At 39.8% G+C, this 18,113-nt stretch overlaps 1 protein-coding gene across 1 annotated transcript in view; it reads right to left on the reverse strand.

Annotated features, from left to right (window-relative positions):
- Positions 1-12,389: 12,389 nt before the first annotated feature.
- Positions 12,390-18,113, reverse strand: part of LOC104076592 (eyes absent homolog 2-like) — a gene marked incomplete at both ends in the record, with an annotated part of 8,384 nt that continues 2,660 nt past the window's right edge. The window contains 3 exons of the mRNA XM_009577510.1: positions 12,390-12,506; positions 15,376-15,518; positions 16,141-16,189. Coding sequence (XP_009575805.1) covers positions 12,390-12,506; positions 15,376-15,518; positions 16,141-16,189 — 309 coding nt within the window. The remainder of the gene's footprint in view (positions 12,507-15,375; positions 15,519-16,140; positions 16,190-18,113) is intronic.

The following is an 18,113-nucleotide window of genomic DNA, read 5'->3' on the forward strand; positions in this document are numbered from 1 at the left end:
TACCCAGCGAAGAGTGTACCTGTCTAAGTACTTCTTGTACTATTCAGAGATAGACTGGAATGACATTAGAAAGCGGTGCTTATATGGAATGGGGCATGCCTAGGAAGCCTCTTGGTAAGCAATGTACACAAATGCCTGGCCCCCTCCCATTTCTGAGTGGGTACTGCCCATTTCCACAGGACTTTGCCTTTCACATACATTCGTCTTTTTCCCTGACCTCTGAAGACAGTGCACTATCTCAAACTGCTGCTGATTTTACATTTGTAATACTGTAGATGTGCAAGTGATTTGTTTCCATCTATCTTGGTAGCTCAATGTGAAGTAATTGCATTCAAACTTCTACTTGCAAATCAGAAACAAGCCTAGGATCTCTCCCTTTGGATCTTCTCCATATGGAATATGGTTCACATCTGTGTTCAATCAAACCAGTTGCTAAATGTCACAATGCCCTCATTCACAGGTAGCTTAAAGAACATTTAGCTGGTAATAAAACAATCTGGACTCTAAAGAAGGATAGCTCTTCAGATGTATGGTACTGTAAATGTTCCTGTAAAGTATGTATATCACAAACACACTTGCATGAAAAGACACCGCATAAAAGGCATGCATATGCTATACATATTCAGTGCCATGACTTTTCCTTGATAAGTAGATGTGGCCCTTCTCTATGTGAGTGTCCAAGGGCAACATGTATAGAGAAACTCTTTCTGAGCTGATTGATGGTACATCCCTGTTCTCATACAGATGGATTTCATTTGCTGTTTTCCCCTCATTCCCTTTTTAATTCAAGTATTTTAAAATCTATGCCATGGTCAATGATAATTTCAATGGTGTGTGATCTGAACTGTGCTCCTGCAAAAACTTTCCCGCCAGCTTCTCCTTCCTCTCAGTTTCTCCTTTTCTGTCTTTCAGTCACCGCAATAACAGGCTGCATTTCTTCCCCTCCTTTCCAGGTAAGAGCAAGTAAAGAAAATAAGGAAATATTCATGGTTATTTTCAGTATCTTCAGAACTAAGCTCTGGCATTGCTAAAAGAAGTTTTCTTTCAGCTTATGGATACACAGTACGACATAGGAATATTGGGGTCTTAGGGAGTTGTGATTACAGAGACAGGATGGGCCTGTGCTATAGTTCAGATCAATACCACAGCAAGCTTTGAAAATCAGGTTTACGTCCTTGCATTTCAAAGGTCAGCGGGGCCTTGACATCAGTGAGGTGTTCTCCAAGTCTCCTGTGCTGCTCAAAAAAGAATATGCTGCTATATTTAGAAGAACAGATGGTTTACACTTCCAATATTCAATGTAATACTCAACAATCAAAAGAGGAGATAGCCAGGTTCAACACAGGTGGACAGCAGGGCATTTATCACAGTTCTCTGGGTAGCCAGCAGCAATTGTGAGTCCATGAACACTCAAAAGATGGAACACTGGACTGAGATGAGGGTATTCAGAGGGTGGCTACCATGGGCACTTCTGAATGTGCTTGAAATAGAACAATGAAGCTTAGATCCAAGGGTTTCCTCTAACTTGGTAGATGAATCACACAGCGGTTCCAGAGAGAGTTCTCTCAAAGGATTATTTGACCACTTAGCACTAATAAAATAAATGCCTACAGGGTTCAGCTGAATTGCATGGTATTTTACAAGCTTGCATATAATGGCTTGTGTATTCTTACATTGGCAAGCTGTTTTCCTACAGGAAACAATGTTGACTGTGAGTGATGTAAGGAAAGGCCTTAGTCTAACTCCCAGCAGAGTGTGCATTACTCTATGCTACGAAGAACATCTGGCTGAAGACTTGCATGGTCATTCAGAAAGGTTCTTTGCAGTGCTTTAGGTCTCTGACAAGCTAATGTTTCCTGCAGTAAATATTGCCTTCTTCAAGCTGCTACTTTTTTACTGAGAGGTTAAGCACTCATCAAAACTACCTCCCACCAGCTATACTCCAGTGCCTTGTAAGGTTCCAAATCCTACAACATCTGCCTGCATTTATTGGGCAAGAAAACTCATAAAATGTTGCATGGCTGTCAGCTGTGGAGGTATTTCAAGACTATCTGACCTGTTAAAGGAGAAGAAAAACTCAACCCATATGTACTTTGCAGCATATTGCTCAACTGTTTGCCATTAGGCATAATGAACCCTTCCCCAAAAACAGTCTTGTATTTCTGTCTGGAAGGGCTCATACAGTATAGGGAAGAGCACACTATATTAACCTAGATGAAAAGCATGATTCTGCAATGTTACAGCACTTGACATCAGCAGTGTCTATTAAAGAACGTTGCTCCCAGAAGCATACGAACACCTCCTGCAGATAATACTTGCTGATACACAACCCATTTTAAATATATCCATTTGTCTCCCACTACAATCCCATTCACTCCTGCTAGCCTGACCAGGTGTTTGCGGGCGCTCTGAATGGTGATATAAAACACATTATATGGTACAATTTTTCTGAGTCAAAGCTCTTCCCCTGCTGCCTGCTTCTGGGAGTACTCAACCCACAGAGCCTCAAAGAGCTTTAACAAGTGATGACCAGAGCAGTTTTAAGGGCCTGGCTTTTACCATCCTTTTGAGCCTGGTCACCTGTATAGCTCAATCCAGCTCAACAATGGTGTTGAAAGTACTGGGATGGTTTATATTTACTCTCAGGATTTGAACCATGGGAAAGCAATTAAATTTTATTATATTTTGAGAAAGTGTTCCTTTTAACCACTCCTATCAAATGATGCTGCAGCTATAGAAGGAAATCACACTGGATTGTCTTCAAAAACAAATCACAAGGAAATGTTTTGAGCCAAAAAGTGAACATCATTACAACAATGATGTAGACTGTTTCTGTGCAATCAATCCCTTGTTGAAAAAACGACCAGCAAAACTGACTTCATTTGGGTGACTCCAAAGATTAAAGATTCCTCCAGCTGCAATTTCATCCTGGACACAATCCTCCACTGACAGATAACAAGACATGATAAAGGAAAGCTGGATTTGCCACCTCTTGTGCTGTTTAGTGGCTACGAGATTCCAGTTCCCAGGTCAGAATTAAAATCTAACTAGCCCTATTAACATCTGCTGTCATGCAACTGGGGATAAAAAATTTGGCCTGCAAGCACAACCACACGTTTAGCAACTCCCTTCCCCTTGAGCAAGGTGAATCTCTAAATACCAATGGAAAAGAAAAGAGCGATCTGGGCAGAGTGTCTCCACTCTTTGACCCGTCACTTAGGATCATGGTAAGTCTCTACTGAACACTCTAGAGCCAGGCATTTGCCCCAAGGCTTTTCCAGCTTCTCTATGCACTGCTTCAGTACTGCAGTGCCTCCAGGAAAAAAAACACAACAGTGGCCAACAGTAGATGCTCAGAGAAAAGTATAAGAAACAGGACAAAAGCAGAGTGATCTTTGCCCTAGTATTGCCTTGTCAGCTTCAATTAATCCACCAGTTACAGACTTTCTAAGCTAAGTTTATATTCTCTTCTTTTTATCTTTAATAACTGTCAATGGACTTTTCTTCAGACAGTGCAGGTATTCTCGTAGAGGTCACAGTATTGTAGTGCAGAAGTTTCAGTGTTTAAACCCCGCCAATATAAATAGAAAGTGCATCCAAATCACATATTAAAAAGCCCATGCAAGAGCGTTATCCAATGCCAGCACAGCAGTTAAGAAACTCCTGAGTTCAAGCCTGTGCTAACTGAAGCAGGGTCAGACCTTATTTGTCCACTAACATCACCACAGTCTTTGATCGTATGACTGCATTCTATTTTTTCCACCAGAGCATTACCTCACACAATGACTGGAAATCAGATACAACAGAAAGCAGTACAAATACTGCACCAGTATTGTGAATCTGATGTTTCCTAACTTTCAAGTGCTTAACTATGCAGGTATGATGTTTCTTGATATAGATTTTTATATGTAATTTTACACTAGCTCTTCTATTGCCTTTTAGATATTTTCAAGAAAACATTATTAGGTATACTAATAATCAATTATTCAGTGAAGCTTCTGTAACATTTTAGCATATTGTATGCCAACTGCACTATAAGCTGAATAATCAAGGCCAAGTTCATAATTTCCCAAGCTGTTACCATCCTATGCTTTTTTTTTTTTTTTAAACATCCTACAAAAGTGCCTATTTTTATCATTAATCCATGTTTTGAGTATTCTATCTGACCTCCACAAATGCTCCCAAGATAGTCAAGCAGCAGGTTAGGGAAACGTCACTCCTTTCTTCCCTGTTGGCTCCCGCTTCCTCATCATACTATACACAAACTGTATTTTCTTTATCCAGTCCCTTCACTATTGCCCCCCTACCTTATTGCTTCTCTCTCATTCATGACTGTCATGCCTGCTTCCATCTCCCTGATGCCATCCTCTGCCAGCCTGATGACAGACAGCCAAACAAAACTCTCAAGCTTCCTCCCATACTGCTCTTCACACTGAAGAAAGAGTTCCTCCTAAATATTTGCAAAACTAATGTTTCAAAATAATAATTTTCTGCAATTTCTCCAAAACTTCTGACACTGGGTAGGAGGCCAAGATGCTTAAGTTACCGCTTCTAATGCAGATCAGTATTATTATTCTTCCTTTATAGTTTTCCTAACTCTTTATCTACCCTAATCCATGAACAAGGCCCATAGTTGCAGCGATGATGTACAAACAGCATCACCACCATCACTGGGCAGCACTCATACATTTTGTTTCAGCGTGAACACCCAGCCAGCCAGCTAGACTTCATGGATATCAAGTCTGATCTTTTGTACAGGACAACCATAGAATTTTATCCAACACTTCTTGCAGTGAACCAATGACTTGTCTTACACTCAAAACATATCCTTCTAAAACTACCTGCAGTAGTTCTTAAGCATAGAGATTTGGACAGACACTCTGAAACATAGGAAACAAACTAGAAGAATGAAACCTCATGAAGTGCAAGCCAGCTCTTCACAGCAGGCAGCTGGGTGTGGGCAGAGCCCTCCTCCACACATCCCTCTGGTGAAACCTCCTCCTGAGCACCTCAGCAGATGCGAGATACCTCCAAAGTAAATGCTCTGTCTCAGAGAAGATTCCTTTGTTTTGGCTGTACCACCATCATCTCTACAGTTAATAACATTTTGCCATTACTTCTGAGTTTCCATGGGTGCTATTCAGCCATGAGAACCTGTGTCCCCACACAAGCTTTAAGTCTTACCACAAACCCTGGTGTTCCTCAGGGACAAAGACTTTGACAATAAACCCCTGATGAGCCCAGACAGAGCAGAAGTTACAGATGATTTGTCAGACCGTTTCTCTCTTGCAAACACACATTTGCTCCCCTAGCTTCAGGACCATCCACCCTGGTGTCTACTCCTTCCAATAGCATATCCTCTTCCCAAGTTCCCTCGTTGTTTAATAATGACCAAGGAATGAGTTCTGAATGGAACCTCAAAAAAGCAGTAAATGGGGAAAGTTAGAGCAGGGCTTTCTCCTTGGACAACAGTAGCACAGATCCTTGCAGCTTACAGTGCATCATTGTCAACACCTTTGCCTCTCCCCTTGGCTTCCTTTTCCTGTAAGACAGCTCGTTTTAAAACAAAGTAAATGTAGCATGGTCAGCCCCTGGTGTTTAAAAATCTTTGAAAGGGAGACTGTGCTGTTATTTTGAGGAACCTTGTATTTACACTGTAAAAAGTGAGGTCTGACCCCTCCTGAAGAGAGGCCTCTCCCTGCTGATGGAGCACAGCTTTGCTGCCACAGTTTTAGACTGCAACTAATGCAAACCAGCTGTGAAGCAGAAGCTTTTGAAAGAGACTACTCATTTTCTACTGAGGTTTTAATTTTATGAAGCTAAGGCATCTGAGTGACAGTTTGCTGAGAACATGCTCTCGGCTCTCCTGTATTTACTGGGACTTCAGACGGATTCACTATCTGTATGCCAAAGTGTGACCCACATTTCTCAAGTGTAGATTGAAATTTCCCTTCTCACACATTTCATCACTAAGTACTTAAAGAATCAAGCTTAAAATTAAACATGCCACTTCCTTCATGCATGCAGAGCTAACTATTCATGCCAAATAGATATTTATGGGCTTATATTAAATATGTAACACGCAAACTGACACACAATTGCAAGAAATTCAGGCATCTCTCGGAACAAAATTTGTCTAGATTATCCAGATATTAACAAGAGCCAAAATGTTTCCAGCATAACAAAACATTTCAATTGATTAAATACTCAGATTTTACTTGGTCTCAGGCCAGGAGAACAATTCATAAGCAATTCATTCCACAAACATAAGCAACATATATAATTAGTCCATTTCAAATCAGCGTTGCACGAAAGAAATGCTGCTTTCTATTCATTCATTATTTGACAGCTGATCAGAATGGACTCTACAAAGAAAACAAATGCTCAGCAGTAGCAAAGAATTTCACTGCGTAGGTCTTTGGCCCCAAATTTATGTCCGTACTGAACTCAATGCTGCTTTCCAATTCCTTGGCAAAGAAGTTATCCCTGTTACATAACTGAATTTTCCTTTGTAATGTAAAAAGTATTTTGTGGGTAGATAGATTTGGATATTTAAAAAAAAAAAAAAAAAAAAAAAGTGGTCAAATCTTCTCCTGCCCAACGACAGTATCCACAGTGGTCTTTGGCCACAGTTTTAACTGTTGTGCAACTTCATAGTTTCATACCAGCTGTCATTTTAGCAATAATAACTGAAGAGCAAGGCATTGTGTAGGAATTAATGACAAGCTGAGAAGAGATGGCCTGATGTGCAATAAAGGGGTAACACATGCTCATGCGACCACAGGAAATGCTCTATAAGCTGGCTGCTATTGCTCTCTCTGCATAGCTGATGGTTTTCTATGTTAGCTAATGTGCTGGCACAGTTTTCTCTTTGTATTTTACGTTGCTCATTAAATGGTAAGTTTCTTATATTCCAAAGATTTCTCCCCCACCCTCAGCAACAACAAGCAGTTTCCTCAATTGCCACTTAAGATGGTAAGCTCTCTGGGGCAGAAGTTGAATATAATCTTTGTGTCTTATGTTCAATTTCATTACTGAATAGTAATTTTACCAAAAGTCTGAGCAAATCACTGAACTGCTAATTGCCAGAAAATGTAAACTTAGAAAAATGTATGCTAAAAAGCACAATATACTTCTAACATCTAGCCTAGGATCTTGTTTGGGGATTTGGTGCTGTAATTGTACACTTACATGAAATGGCACAGACCTTGAAGCGACATTTCTTTACCAGCATTACAAATTTATCACTTTAAAGACAAAAATCTAACGTAAGCTGTTGTCTCCTGTTCCGATCCATGACTGTAAAAATGAGTGGCATCCCCAGATTGGTCACATGCATATTTCAAATATCTTCACTTCATTATGAAACAAATTAATTTTGTAAATACAAAAATGACACGAAACAACACTGTATAGAGCACTGGTTAAAAAAAAAAAAGTCACTCCTTCAGAGTAAATAAGTGAATAGCAGATTCCAGTCTATTTGAATGTTACTCAAAGTCTGATGATACATTATCATATCCACTGTTACATGGCAATTAAAATAATTATTTCAATCTATAGTACCTCTGTGATATAATTTCAAGTCATTTTTATGAGCTATGGAACTTGCCAATCTCGTCTTTTATATTTATATATGTGTGTGACATACTACATTAGCTATTTAGCTTATAAACCCTTCCACATTTAATTTATTTTCATGCCAGGGAAGCATGAAAATAGATTTCCCCTTCTGGCTGGCTGTAAAATAGGGTTGTTTTTTTTTTACATGCTTAATGACCAAAAGAACGTTCTATCCTCATTCTTGCTTTTTAGTGGACTCTGTTCTTGCTCAAGAACCAGGATACAGTTGATAATTGGAATTAAAGATGAAAAGCTGAATGCTACTCCATTACACCTGCATCATCTGTGTTTGTAATGAACACGAACGGACTTAAATGAGAGCAGAATTTGGCTTCAGAAGTACTACGTTACTGACAACAGCCACCAGGAAGGTGAGGCTGCAACCCGACACATGTATCCCAGCCAGAGTTAATGCTGGTACCAAAGAAACATGACAGCAAACAAACCAGTACCAACTACGTTGGCACTTAGTAAAGGAGAACATTTGTCTTAGAGCCCTCTGAGACAAAGTATTTGTCAACCAAGAGGTCATTTATTTCTTGGTGATTGGCATAACACACCTATGATGGGTGCCTATTTGCTGGCTGGACCATGTAACTCATCAATGAGGGGACAGTGAGGAGGAATCGCACAGGCTGCACAATCTGCTCAAGATTCATAGTCTGACCACCCACGCCCGCCTGCAGATGACTTCACTATGTTGCTCTGGGAGCTGGTTCTCAATGGAGGCAAACAATACCAAAGTTATTTCACTTATGCAGTTGAGCTATTACCATCTTACAATACGTGCAGAGCTTAGCTTAAGAAAATGATTTTTTGCTCACACTTTAAAATACAAAAGTAAGCAGCATATTCTCCTGGAGATACCTTTCCTTGCGGATCCCCCGGAAGTCACCCTCTTCAAGATCTCTTTTTCAACGCAGTGCAATAAACATTTTGTCCTTGAAGTAGGGGTTAAGAGCTTGACTCTTAAAGTCCCCCTGAAATTTGATTTTATAAAAACATGTAAATACAAATTTGCTCTTTTCAGCTGGTTTAGCCCATCACCCAGAGTCCCTGCCTGGGTCAGCAACGGGGTGACCAAAAGGACTGATGTGAACTTAGCGAAAGTCTCAATGGTCCTGGAGCTGGGCAGCATGGAGAATTGTTTGCTCGCGTTAGGGAGAAGTGCGATCGCTTCCCCGCCCCCAAGTGCTGTGGCGTGGGAAAGCACTGAGCACACATTCCTCGGTAGCACTCAGCACAGGAAGGCTCCTGGCTTCTCACTCAAACCTTTCACTAGCACTCAGCAAGGTAAATAAACCGTACGGTCAGGGAGCTTCAGACTGTTCCTCTCATGAGCAAGGAGAAGAAGGGTGGAAATATTTGTTTACAACAGGAAGACACATTTACTCCTACTCGCTTTGCTTTGGAGTAAGCACCTGCCACTTGCAGAAACTGTTTTTCTCTGTTTTCTTTTGCGTTAAAGGCTTAGTGAGCTGGCTGAAATGTTCTTCCTGACATAAAAATCTGAAAAGAAGTGATTTCACTTAATACCATAGCATCGTCCTAAGGAACATTACCTGAAAGCACTTTGGGCACATTCATGCTCATACACATATGCAGGAAGTTCCTCCCAGCCTGTTTTGGTACAACACGTGGTTGTGTCACTATTGTTTGCAAGTGTAACATTTTCAACTGCTAATGCACAAAATTTGTTTGTCTAAACCTCTTGATGGAACAAAGGGGCCATCTTAAAAACTTGAGTCCCACTGAGTCAAGAGTTTGCCTTCTCAAACAGCTCAGATGCTTCTAAGCTGACACCAAGCACCTGTGGAAGCTGTGTTCTGGCGAAACAAAACCCAACAGAAACCTTGACAGGAATACACCGATCTTCCAAGGCAGCAAAAGAAAATGCCAATACTTTGTCAATAGTGGTGTTACAGCCATCAGTATCTAACTATATAGCAGTTAGTCAGGAGGCAGCATGGCTGCTATTACTCCGGGAGAGCACAGACCTGGCACTTCAGCCTACAGACAAAGCTGTGACTCTCCAGTACCTACAATTGCTGGTAACTTCAAGCCACAGTTTTACTAAAAAGAGAGGACTTCTACTACTGACAGTGTAACACAATCTCAAGACAAGATCGGTATGTTCAAGGAACAAAACAGAAGCCACGAACTGAACTCCTGTTAGGAGCAGGACAGATGAAGCTTGTAGGAGTCAAGGTGACAGAAGAAAAACATAGGCTATGGTTTTTTGGGGTTTTTTTTTTGTGCCACGTTCAACCCAGGTGTCTCCAGCATGTCCCCTGAGGGATTCAAGCCACAAAACCACCTTAGTGTTAGAGATATGTGCTCTGACAGAACTAGCACATGAAGTCTCAGCAGAGGGTCACCTCTCAGCCTTCAGCTTTCTTAAATAGTTTCTAGAATAAAATGGGTTTTACCTTGTTTCCCAGCTTTCATAACTGTTTAGGATTTTATTTGCTCTCAGACTTAAAATAGAAGTGGATGTGTCTGTCTACCTTTCACAGAGAAAAATTGAGAGAATTGACGGTTTTGCAAAGGGCATAGCTAAGTGTAATGACACAAAAGGGCATTTTGCCTAGAGGTTTTAAAAAAGACTCCCTACAATATCAAAAAGCGAAGTGAGAGACTTGATCTCTCTCCCCTTCCATGGCTTCTACGAGAACTTGGGAAAGCCACGCAATTTCTCTTTGGTTTTCCAACCCTTGGAAAATCTCTGAGGGAAGGACAAAGCAAAGGCAGAGCTTTATCCTTGTGTGCATTTGCCTTCCCTCTTCTTCCAGTGAAACAGCCTCTCAGAGAGCTCTTGTGCATGTGGTACAGATGAACTAGCACTGCTGCTAGGAGAGCTGCTGCAGTTGTACCTGAGCTGCTTTTAAACTAGCGAGTCTGGATATGTATAGCCACAGCAGGAAAGGGTGCAGCACGTTTAGGCTGCATGGCTGATGGGCTTCCTGACTCTTCCCATTCATCAGCACATAAATTGGGTAATTTTAAGCTACTTGAGGTACGTCCATTTGTGCTACTGTCACATCTTTGACAGTAATGAAGATATTTGCTAAGAAACACCAAGAATATTTGCATTTTGATCTCTTGGAAATGTTTTTTTTAACGCTTGGATCAGTTCATGCACTCATGGCAATTCATGCTTAATGCAAGGCTCTTTCAAATGCAGGTGCACTGAGGTTTAGCAGAAGACAAAATCTAATCTTTACTTTCTACTACTCAAGTTCAATAGAAACACCGAAGTGGACTCAGAATATGAGGCCTCTAGGTGAGGAATGAAACTGCACTCCCAGGGGACCCAAGGAGGAGGCACAGAGATGGAGTGACATTTTAAGGACATAATCTATTTCTCAGAATATACTCATTATTCTTCTTGCATGTAAAATGATTGATAAAGCTGAAATGGTTATGCTATGGTTCCTCTCATCTGCTATTGTTGTGTTAGAATTTATCATCATTCGTTGCAGGATTGCCTGGAGAGGTGTTTTTAAATTCAGATTACACAGAGTACATCCAAATTTTAGTACTCCTCCTCCAATTCATGCTTAATGACTCAGCAAGTCCCAGGAAAATTAAAAAATAAATAAATAAAAATCAACATAATTCACGAAGATCAGGAACAGTACACACTGGAGGAAAAAGCACATGGAATACCAGCCAAATAATGAAAATCTGCCATATGCAGTTCAGGTTTCTGACCAACAGCACCAAAATGCTCAAAGAAATCAAATACCATGCTAGAAATGGGCTAAAGGGAATCACAAATGAAATTCCACCATTTTCGTTTACTTCACACTTCTTGGCAATTCAGATTTAAACCCTTTCATGACCTTCTTGGAGTTGGCAAGTCAACATTCAATCTCCTGAGAGCTGGTGTTTCATACAGCTTCTCAAATGGAAAAGAACTTTAAATTTTATTTTTAGAAATAAAAGTATATTTTGGCTTTCCTGGTTGTACAACAAAACGAAGTGTTATAAAACTATGAGCACAAGGCACTATCTTTGAAGCCTTAAGGGAATCCAACTGATTATTTTATAATTAGTTATCATTCTGACAACAATAAAAGTTATTCTAAACTTACTAAATCTTGGCTCAGTAACCTTGAGGAAAAAACAGCTGCTTTCAGCTCTGCTCTTTTGAACCTTACCTCAGTAATATCTGGGTAATTAATGATGTTGGTACTTTGGGAGTTAAAACAGGCAGATGTATCTTAGCAGGTATTAGTTATGTCTTAACAGTAAAAAATATTTTTTTAGTATCAAGATATCATCTTTTTAAAAAAAAAATTAGCGGAGAGAATATACAGCAGTTTAACCACAGAGCAGTTTGTTCAGGACAGCATAGGGCAGAAGCATAATACTAACATTACTGCTTGCATGAAGTGTAAAACCACCTTTGTTTTACTTCCACTCAGAATCTAGGAATTTACACTAACACAATCATCCCAGGTATGCAGTCCCAAAATTAATTAAAAAAAAGAAGACACAGTTTCTGCAGAAAGGCAAAGCTTGTATTGGTCATATGTGAAGTTCTTCTAGGGTATACTAGTGCTAAATCCAGTACCTCAGCCAGAAATTAATTCCTTGATGAGCAAAACAGATCTATGAAGACTTACCTCCTTCCCTACCCTGACTGCTTATACCTAAGCTTTTCATTGTAATTGCAAAAGAAGAAGAATTGGTCTAATATGGGGGTATATAGGATTCTGACTTCTCAGAGCACATCCTGCAAGGCACCAAGCTGTACTCACCATGCATCTGGTACGTGTACGGTGCTTGTCCAGCCGTCGGGGTACTGAAGCTGGATCCGTAGCTAAGAAACCCACTCTGTCCTGGGGAATGGCTCAGGCTGTCCTCTGTTTTGATGCCTTTGAGGCATATAGTAGGAACCAAGAGCAGAATGTGTTTGTCACATAAAGGTGTAAAAAAGCAACTTCAAGAATTAACAATTTTTCAGCTAGATTTTAACCTAATAAACTGTTTCCTACACTTTCTTATATTTTTTCTTAATTATCTGCATTACCAAACAGGTAAACTCTGAAATAATGGAGTCAAGTAAATTCATCACAAATAATATTTGTCAGCTACATCCTGTATCCACACCTGAATGAACTTTTGCTAAGATGGGGAAACAACCATGAATAATATTGTTTTTAAAAACAATTTCTGAACAAATAGTTTTGTTTTAGAATTAAATGAACTCATTGACTCATGAACTTTCTGAACGGTTATCAGATGCAAGCAATGATTAACAAAGCAACAGGATCTTCAACAAAATAACTTCAAGACTTCTGTTCTCAACAGTTATCTTTTACTTGCATTATATTTTCAGCTTTGGTAGCAAAATATTTATTGTCAAGTCATACAGGAGGATTATCATCTATTCAGTTAGATATAACATACCGTTCAGAAATAATAGGTAAGCCCTGAAGCCACAAAAATCTTTTCATTACTAAAAATCAGGCAATTAAACTGACAATTTACAGGGGAAACAGCAATAGCTGAATTAAACATTGCAAGATGAAACCTTTGCTGGTAGTGAAAGGGGTTGATATTTTATTCTGAGATGCTGCCGAGATTGTACAGCTGTATTATTAAAATAAACAGCTGAAAGGTGCGTCTTATTATGAACCCTTTGGGCGTGATCCTTCCCTCCTTTGCATGCCTATTTGCACAAAACAAAAAACGGCCATTGGACACACCCTGAGTGCTGGGACTAAACAAAGACCTTGTTGATGTTCTGGCTTTGGATTTATACACTTCCCAGGCTGTTGTCATCTTTTAGCACTTGTAGGCAAACTTGCCAAAAGACAAGTCGAATTCATGTGCCTTCCGCCAAACATGCTCTTTTCTAGCTTAATGACTCTTAAAAGCAACAAGTCTGCATTTGCTCAGGTTGGGAATAAGTTCTCCCAGATAATGTTTTCTCTAATAAAAATCACTTCTTTTAGCTTTAGGTGAGAATAGCTGCAATGCAATTTGAGTATAAGTTAGCAACAAGATGACAATGCTGCATTGTGAAACGCAGGAAGTTTATTTGGACAGTAAATGAACATGTGTTGGTGCAAGCGTCTGGCTCCATTACTGCTGGGGAAGCAAAAGGATTTGTGAGTGTGCACGGGGAAACTGCTTTTCATAACATCCCATGCTTTTCAGTTACATCAGCACTCCACATGTGAGCATTCAACCTACCCCAGCTACAATTAATCTTCAACGAATGGGCCTTTTTGGAAGTCTAAAAATTGTTATTAGACAGCAAAATAACTTAGCACCGAATTAATTTCCACACAATGTTCTGTTTTGTCTAGAAGCCGGCGGAGTTTTATTTTTGTGCCTAAAAACAATACTGCTTCATTGTTCTTGGTTGTCAGCCAGGTGGAGTTTTTCATATGCTGTGCTGAGTATCTTAGAGAGGGTATATGGGCTGGGGGAGGCAAATCACTGTTCAAGGATGCTAAGAGGTCATCCACAGGATTTATAAGCAGCATATGGGCCTGACACATGTATGCCCTAAAGACTCTAGGCAGTAGCAAATGGCTCTACTTTCACCTGCTCTAACAGGACAACTGTTCAGAGTTTGCCTTGGAAATCAGCCAGCTGATGCAAACACATAAGTAGCTCCAGGAAAGGGTCTCAAAACATTCCTCTCATCCTGGTAGAGCTTCAGCTCTGCAAAGCCCATTTCCCTGGCCTCCCTGACCATTGCATTAAATTCCCCTTCAGTAAAAGCCTTGTCAATGGCTGTATAAAAGTTTCTTGTTGGGAAGGGATACTGTATTTGCCAAGCAAATGAAGGTGTTTAAGAGCACAAGAGAAACCAGGAGCGGAAACAGAACTGTGAAGCCATTTTAATGCTGCAAGACACAGCACTCACAGGATCAGCTGGGAATAAGGGGCCCAAAGCTTTATGTTAGAGAGCTGTACCTAAGCAAGAGTAATCTCTCTTTGGTCTTCAGGAGTGGAAAGAACTTCCCAGCTCCCTCAAGAGCTCAGTATTTCCATGCAGAGTTTGAGGACGCTCTTAACACTTGGTTTACCAGGCATTCCCCTGAGAGGAGTGCTTTTAGTTTAGTTAGTCCCCTGCCTGAATTCCCCAGCTGCTCCTGCCCAGCACCATCTCCCCACAGCTGCTGGCAAGGCTGTGCAGGAAAGCAGGGAACAAAGCTGACTGGGGTTAGAAATGTCTACTGCACCTACAGCTAACAACCATCCATTTGAATACGGACTGTCTTCCAAAACCAAAGTACTCTGTATCATTTCACCCGTGTCTTATTCTGCCCTGTGTCTTGGTTCTTCCATAATAATATACAAAAAGTTTTCCTTAAAGTAGCTTGTATCATTGAAACCCCAGGAAGAATCAAGGAAGGCAAAATGTAGTTTACCTAAATATCATATTTACTGCAAGGGACTTTGTCTTGGCAGTGAGACATGGGAACACTCACCAGCTACTACTCCTAAGTGGCACATCCTACTGAATCTGAGTTTCTCATGCTGCCTCATATCCTACTGCTGACTGGCTCCAAACTTACCTAGTTTGGAAGACCATAACCCAGGATATCAAGAGCTGATAGATAGCTCAAAGTAATCCTAACAAAGTCAGATTTTCCTCTAAGCCTAAGAAGAAAACATTGCCAAGACAGAAATGACCTTTCATTCTAAAGCTTAAGACTTCAAATATATTCTTCTAGGAGCAAGAGGCAGATGTCCTCAAAGGTAACATGATGTCAGAGTACTCACTGTAGGAGGGTATGCCATACGGCTGCCCCGGAGGAGGATAGGCAGTGTATGCAGCAGCCTGCTGGATTCCCGCGCTGTACTGAGTCTGTCCGTATGTTGCCATTGTTGGGAAAGACGGGACTGTCACTATATGGGGATAATGTCTATTCAGAACAAAAAAACAAAAGGTCTAAGGCAATAGTTACTGTACATGATCTTCTAGAGCACATGTAGAACATTTCTAGACATTTTGATAAAATAATACCCAAAGTATGATGGTGAATATTTTTGAGAACTCAGAAGTGACTAGAATGGGGCAAAAGTTTGTTTCAGTATACAGCTCCCGATATGAGCTATTAATATTAAGTTACCTAAATGCATGGGGACTTTAAGACTGTGGAAAATATGTGTAAGTTAAAAAAATAAAATAAAATCAACACTATGATTTTTCATGTTTCATTTTGAGTTTGCCAAACAAGCGAGTGTCATGGGAAACCTCTGACATTTCAACATATTCCTCTGTGGTCACTCATAAATACAACAATATTCAAACTGATAAGGTTTGGATTCACAGGGGTATGAAAGTACAGTGCACAGTACCTCAAACCTTCTTTCACTCCATATCTAACAAGATTAAGAACCAGTTACTTCATTGGGACAGAGATGTGCAAGGGAACAGGTGGATGGGCTTAAGGCAAATATTTTTTAAGGTGACAGAAGTCTGCACAAAATGGCTGTTCAGCAAAACACAGTCTGTAAATTACAGCACTTGGCATGAGCACTCACTTCGTGGAGTACAGATGGAGAGGACACTGTGGTGATGCTTTGCTGCTGCCTGGAAAACAAAATTAAAGGGTCTTAAATTTTCATCATGTTCTGTTCTATGGCCAAGCCGATACCACTGTTTTTACCACTGCTGGTTTGAGAAAAATATATAGGAATTAGAATACTTTGTTTTCAGTGAATCTCCACAAACTGAAGTAGATAAGAAAGCTATTCTCCACTTAACAACAAATAAATATAGATTTAGTTTTTAACTGAGGGTGATACTGATTGACTGAGCTACCAGTTTCTCCTTCTCATGGGACTGATATCAATCATGAGGCTGGGCTTTGGTGGGATGACACATCTGCTAAAGGCTATAAAAGCAACTACTATGAATTATTGAAGTGATTTAAGCTCACTGTACTTTTTGCCCTTTTGCTTTTTTTGGTACTCTCCTAGACCATGACTCACTTTCTTTAATGTTCATTAAAATACATCAAATCAAAATAAATATTAAAAATACAGCATTGTAAGTCTCCTGCATTGACAGGGACATACCCTCAATGCTGTAGAAGGATTATCTTCAATATGAAGTTGTCCAAAACAGTACCACTTCATTTGTTTAGCTATTTGTAAGCTGGTGAATTAAACATTTAAAGCGTGTTTTATTTAATGAAATATGCAAGTACATATAAAGTCTAAATACATGCAAATAGTCCTATGGGTTGTTATGCTGTAAACATGGAGAGAATGTCCAAAAAGATCCTACATGCTCACATATGAAATGTTCGTTGTTCCTGATTTAACTCTCTTTTGAAATTGTTCTTTCCCACACAACCCTTTTCCACAACATTTTACATGGCTTTATCATTTTACATTGTAACATGGAGGTGACACCAAGCTATTATTAAAAACACAGACATTTAATCTGATACCTTTTCAAACTAAATTTCATTAAAAAATGCATTTTTATCTTTATTCACTTGTTTATGGAAAAACCCCAATGGAGGTGCATGAGTTCTAACTAAAAATATTAATTACTAGATATTATTCTTTTTTTAGAATGTCGATTTATATAATGTCTACTATATGTAAATAAACTGAAACTATTAATTACAAGATTTTTTTAGAATGTTAATTTGTATAATGTTTACTGTTTATAATAATAATACTGAAATTCTAAGTTTCCTAGAAAACATAACACTGAGCTTAATAAGACTGAGTTGAATTTCCTAGGAAACAATAACATTTGATTAAAAGATGGAAACATCTAAAAAGCACCCTTTCTTCAAAAAGGAGGCCCTTTTTTCACAAACTCGGAAATTTTCAGAGATAACTTTACTCAAAATAAAAAATAAAATCCATGTACTCCTTTGTCTCTTCTCCAGGATAATTGCACTTGTTTAATAAGAACTACACATTAGGTTAGAATAGATAAAAAATGTGAAAGTAAAGGTGTCTGTGCTTAGGTGCTTACCGAACTCTTCTCTGCACCTGAAAGCAAACAGCCTTTTTTCGGTAATGTTCCCGAGCCTCTCAGCTCTCTCCCCAGCAACCTGTCACCCAGCCGAGTGCTCGCAACCCAACTGCGACTGCTTTCTTGCCCCATGCATACCTTTAAGAGTCTCCCAACTGTTTCACGTTCAGTATCAGAGCAGTGTTACTGCAGCATCATTGCTTTAGGGAAGGCGGCTCTAGTAAAAGGCACTGATGTCTGAGGGGAACAGGTTTCAGAGTGAGCTGGCCATGACTGCATCAACACTGCTGCTTATTATTATTAAGAGAAAAACCCAGATTGGGTACATCTATCTGTGCAGCAAGAGACCCCAAGAATCATCTGTCCACAAGCCTATGCGCTGGACTCTAATAGTCTTTCATAGCACCATGCCGGACATCTGTTCCACCCCCCTTCCTCTCCTCTCTGGGTATGAAGAAGAAACAGAACAAACTCACCCAAATACAGCCTCTGTGATCAAACACACTTTCATCACCCG

Source organism: Fulmarus glacialis, unplaced genomic scaffold (genome assembly GCF_000690835.1).
Source record: "Fulmarus glacialis isolate BGI_N327 unplaced genomic scaffold, ASM69083v1 scaffold16115, whole genome shotgun sequence".
Classification (NCBI taxonomy): domain Eukaryota; kingdom Metazoa; phylum Chordata; class Aves; order Procellariiformes; family Procellariidae; genus Fulmarus; species Fulmarus glacialis.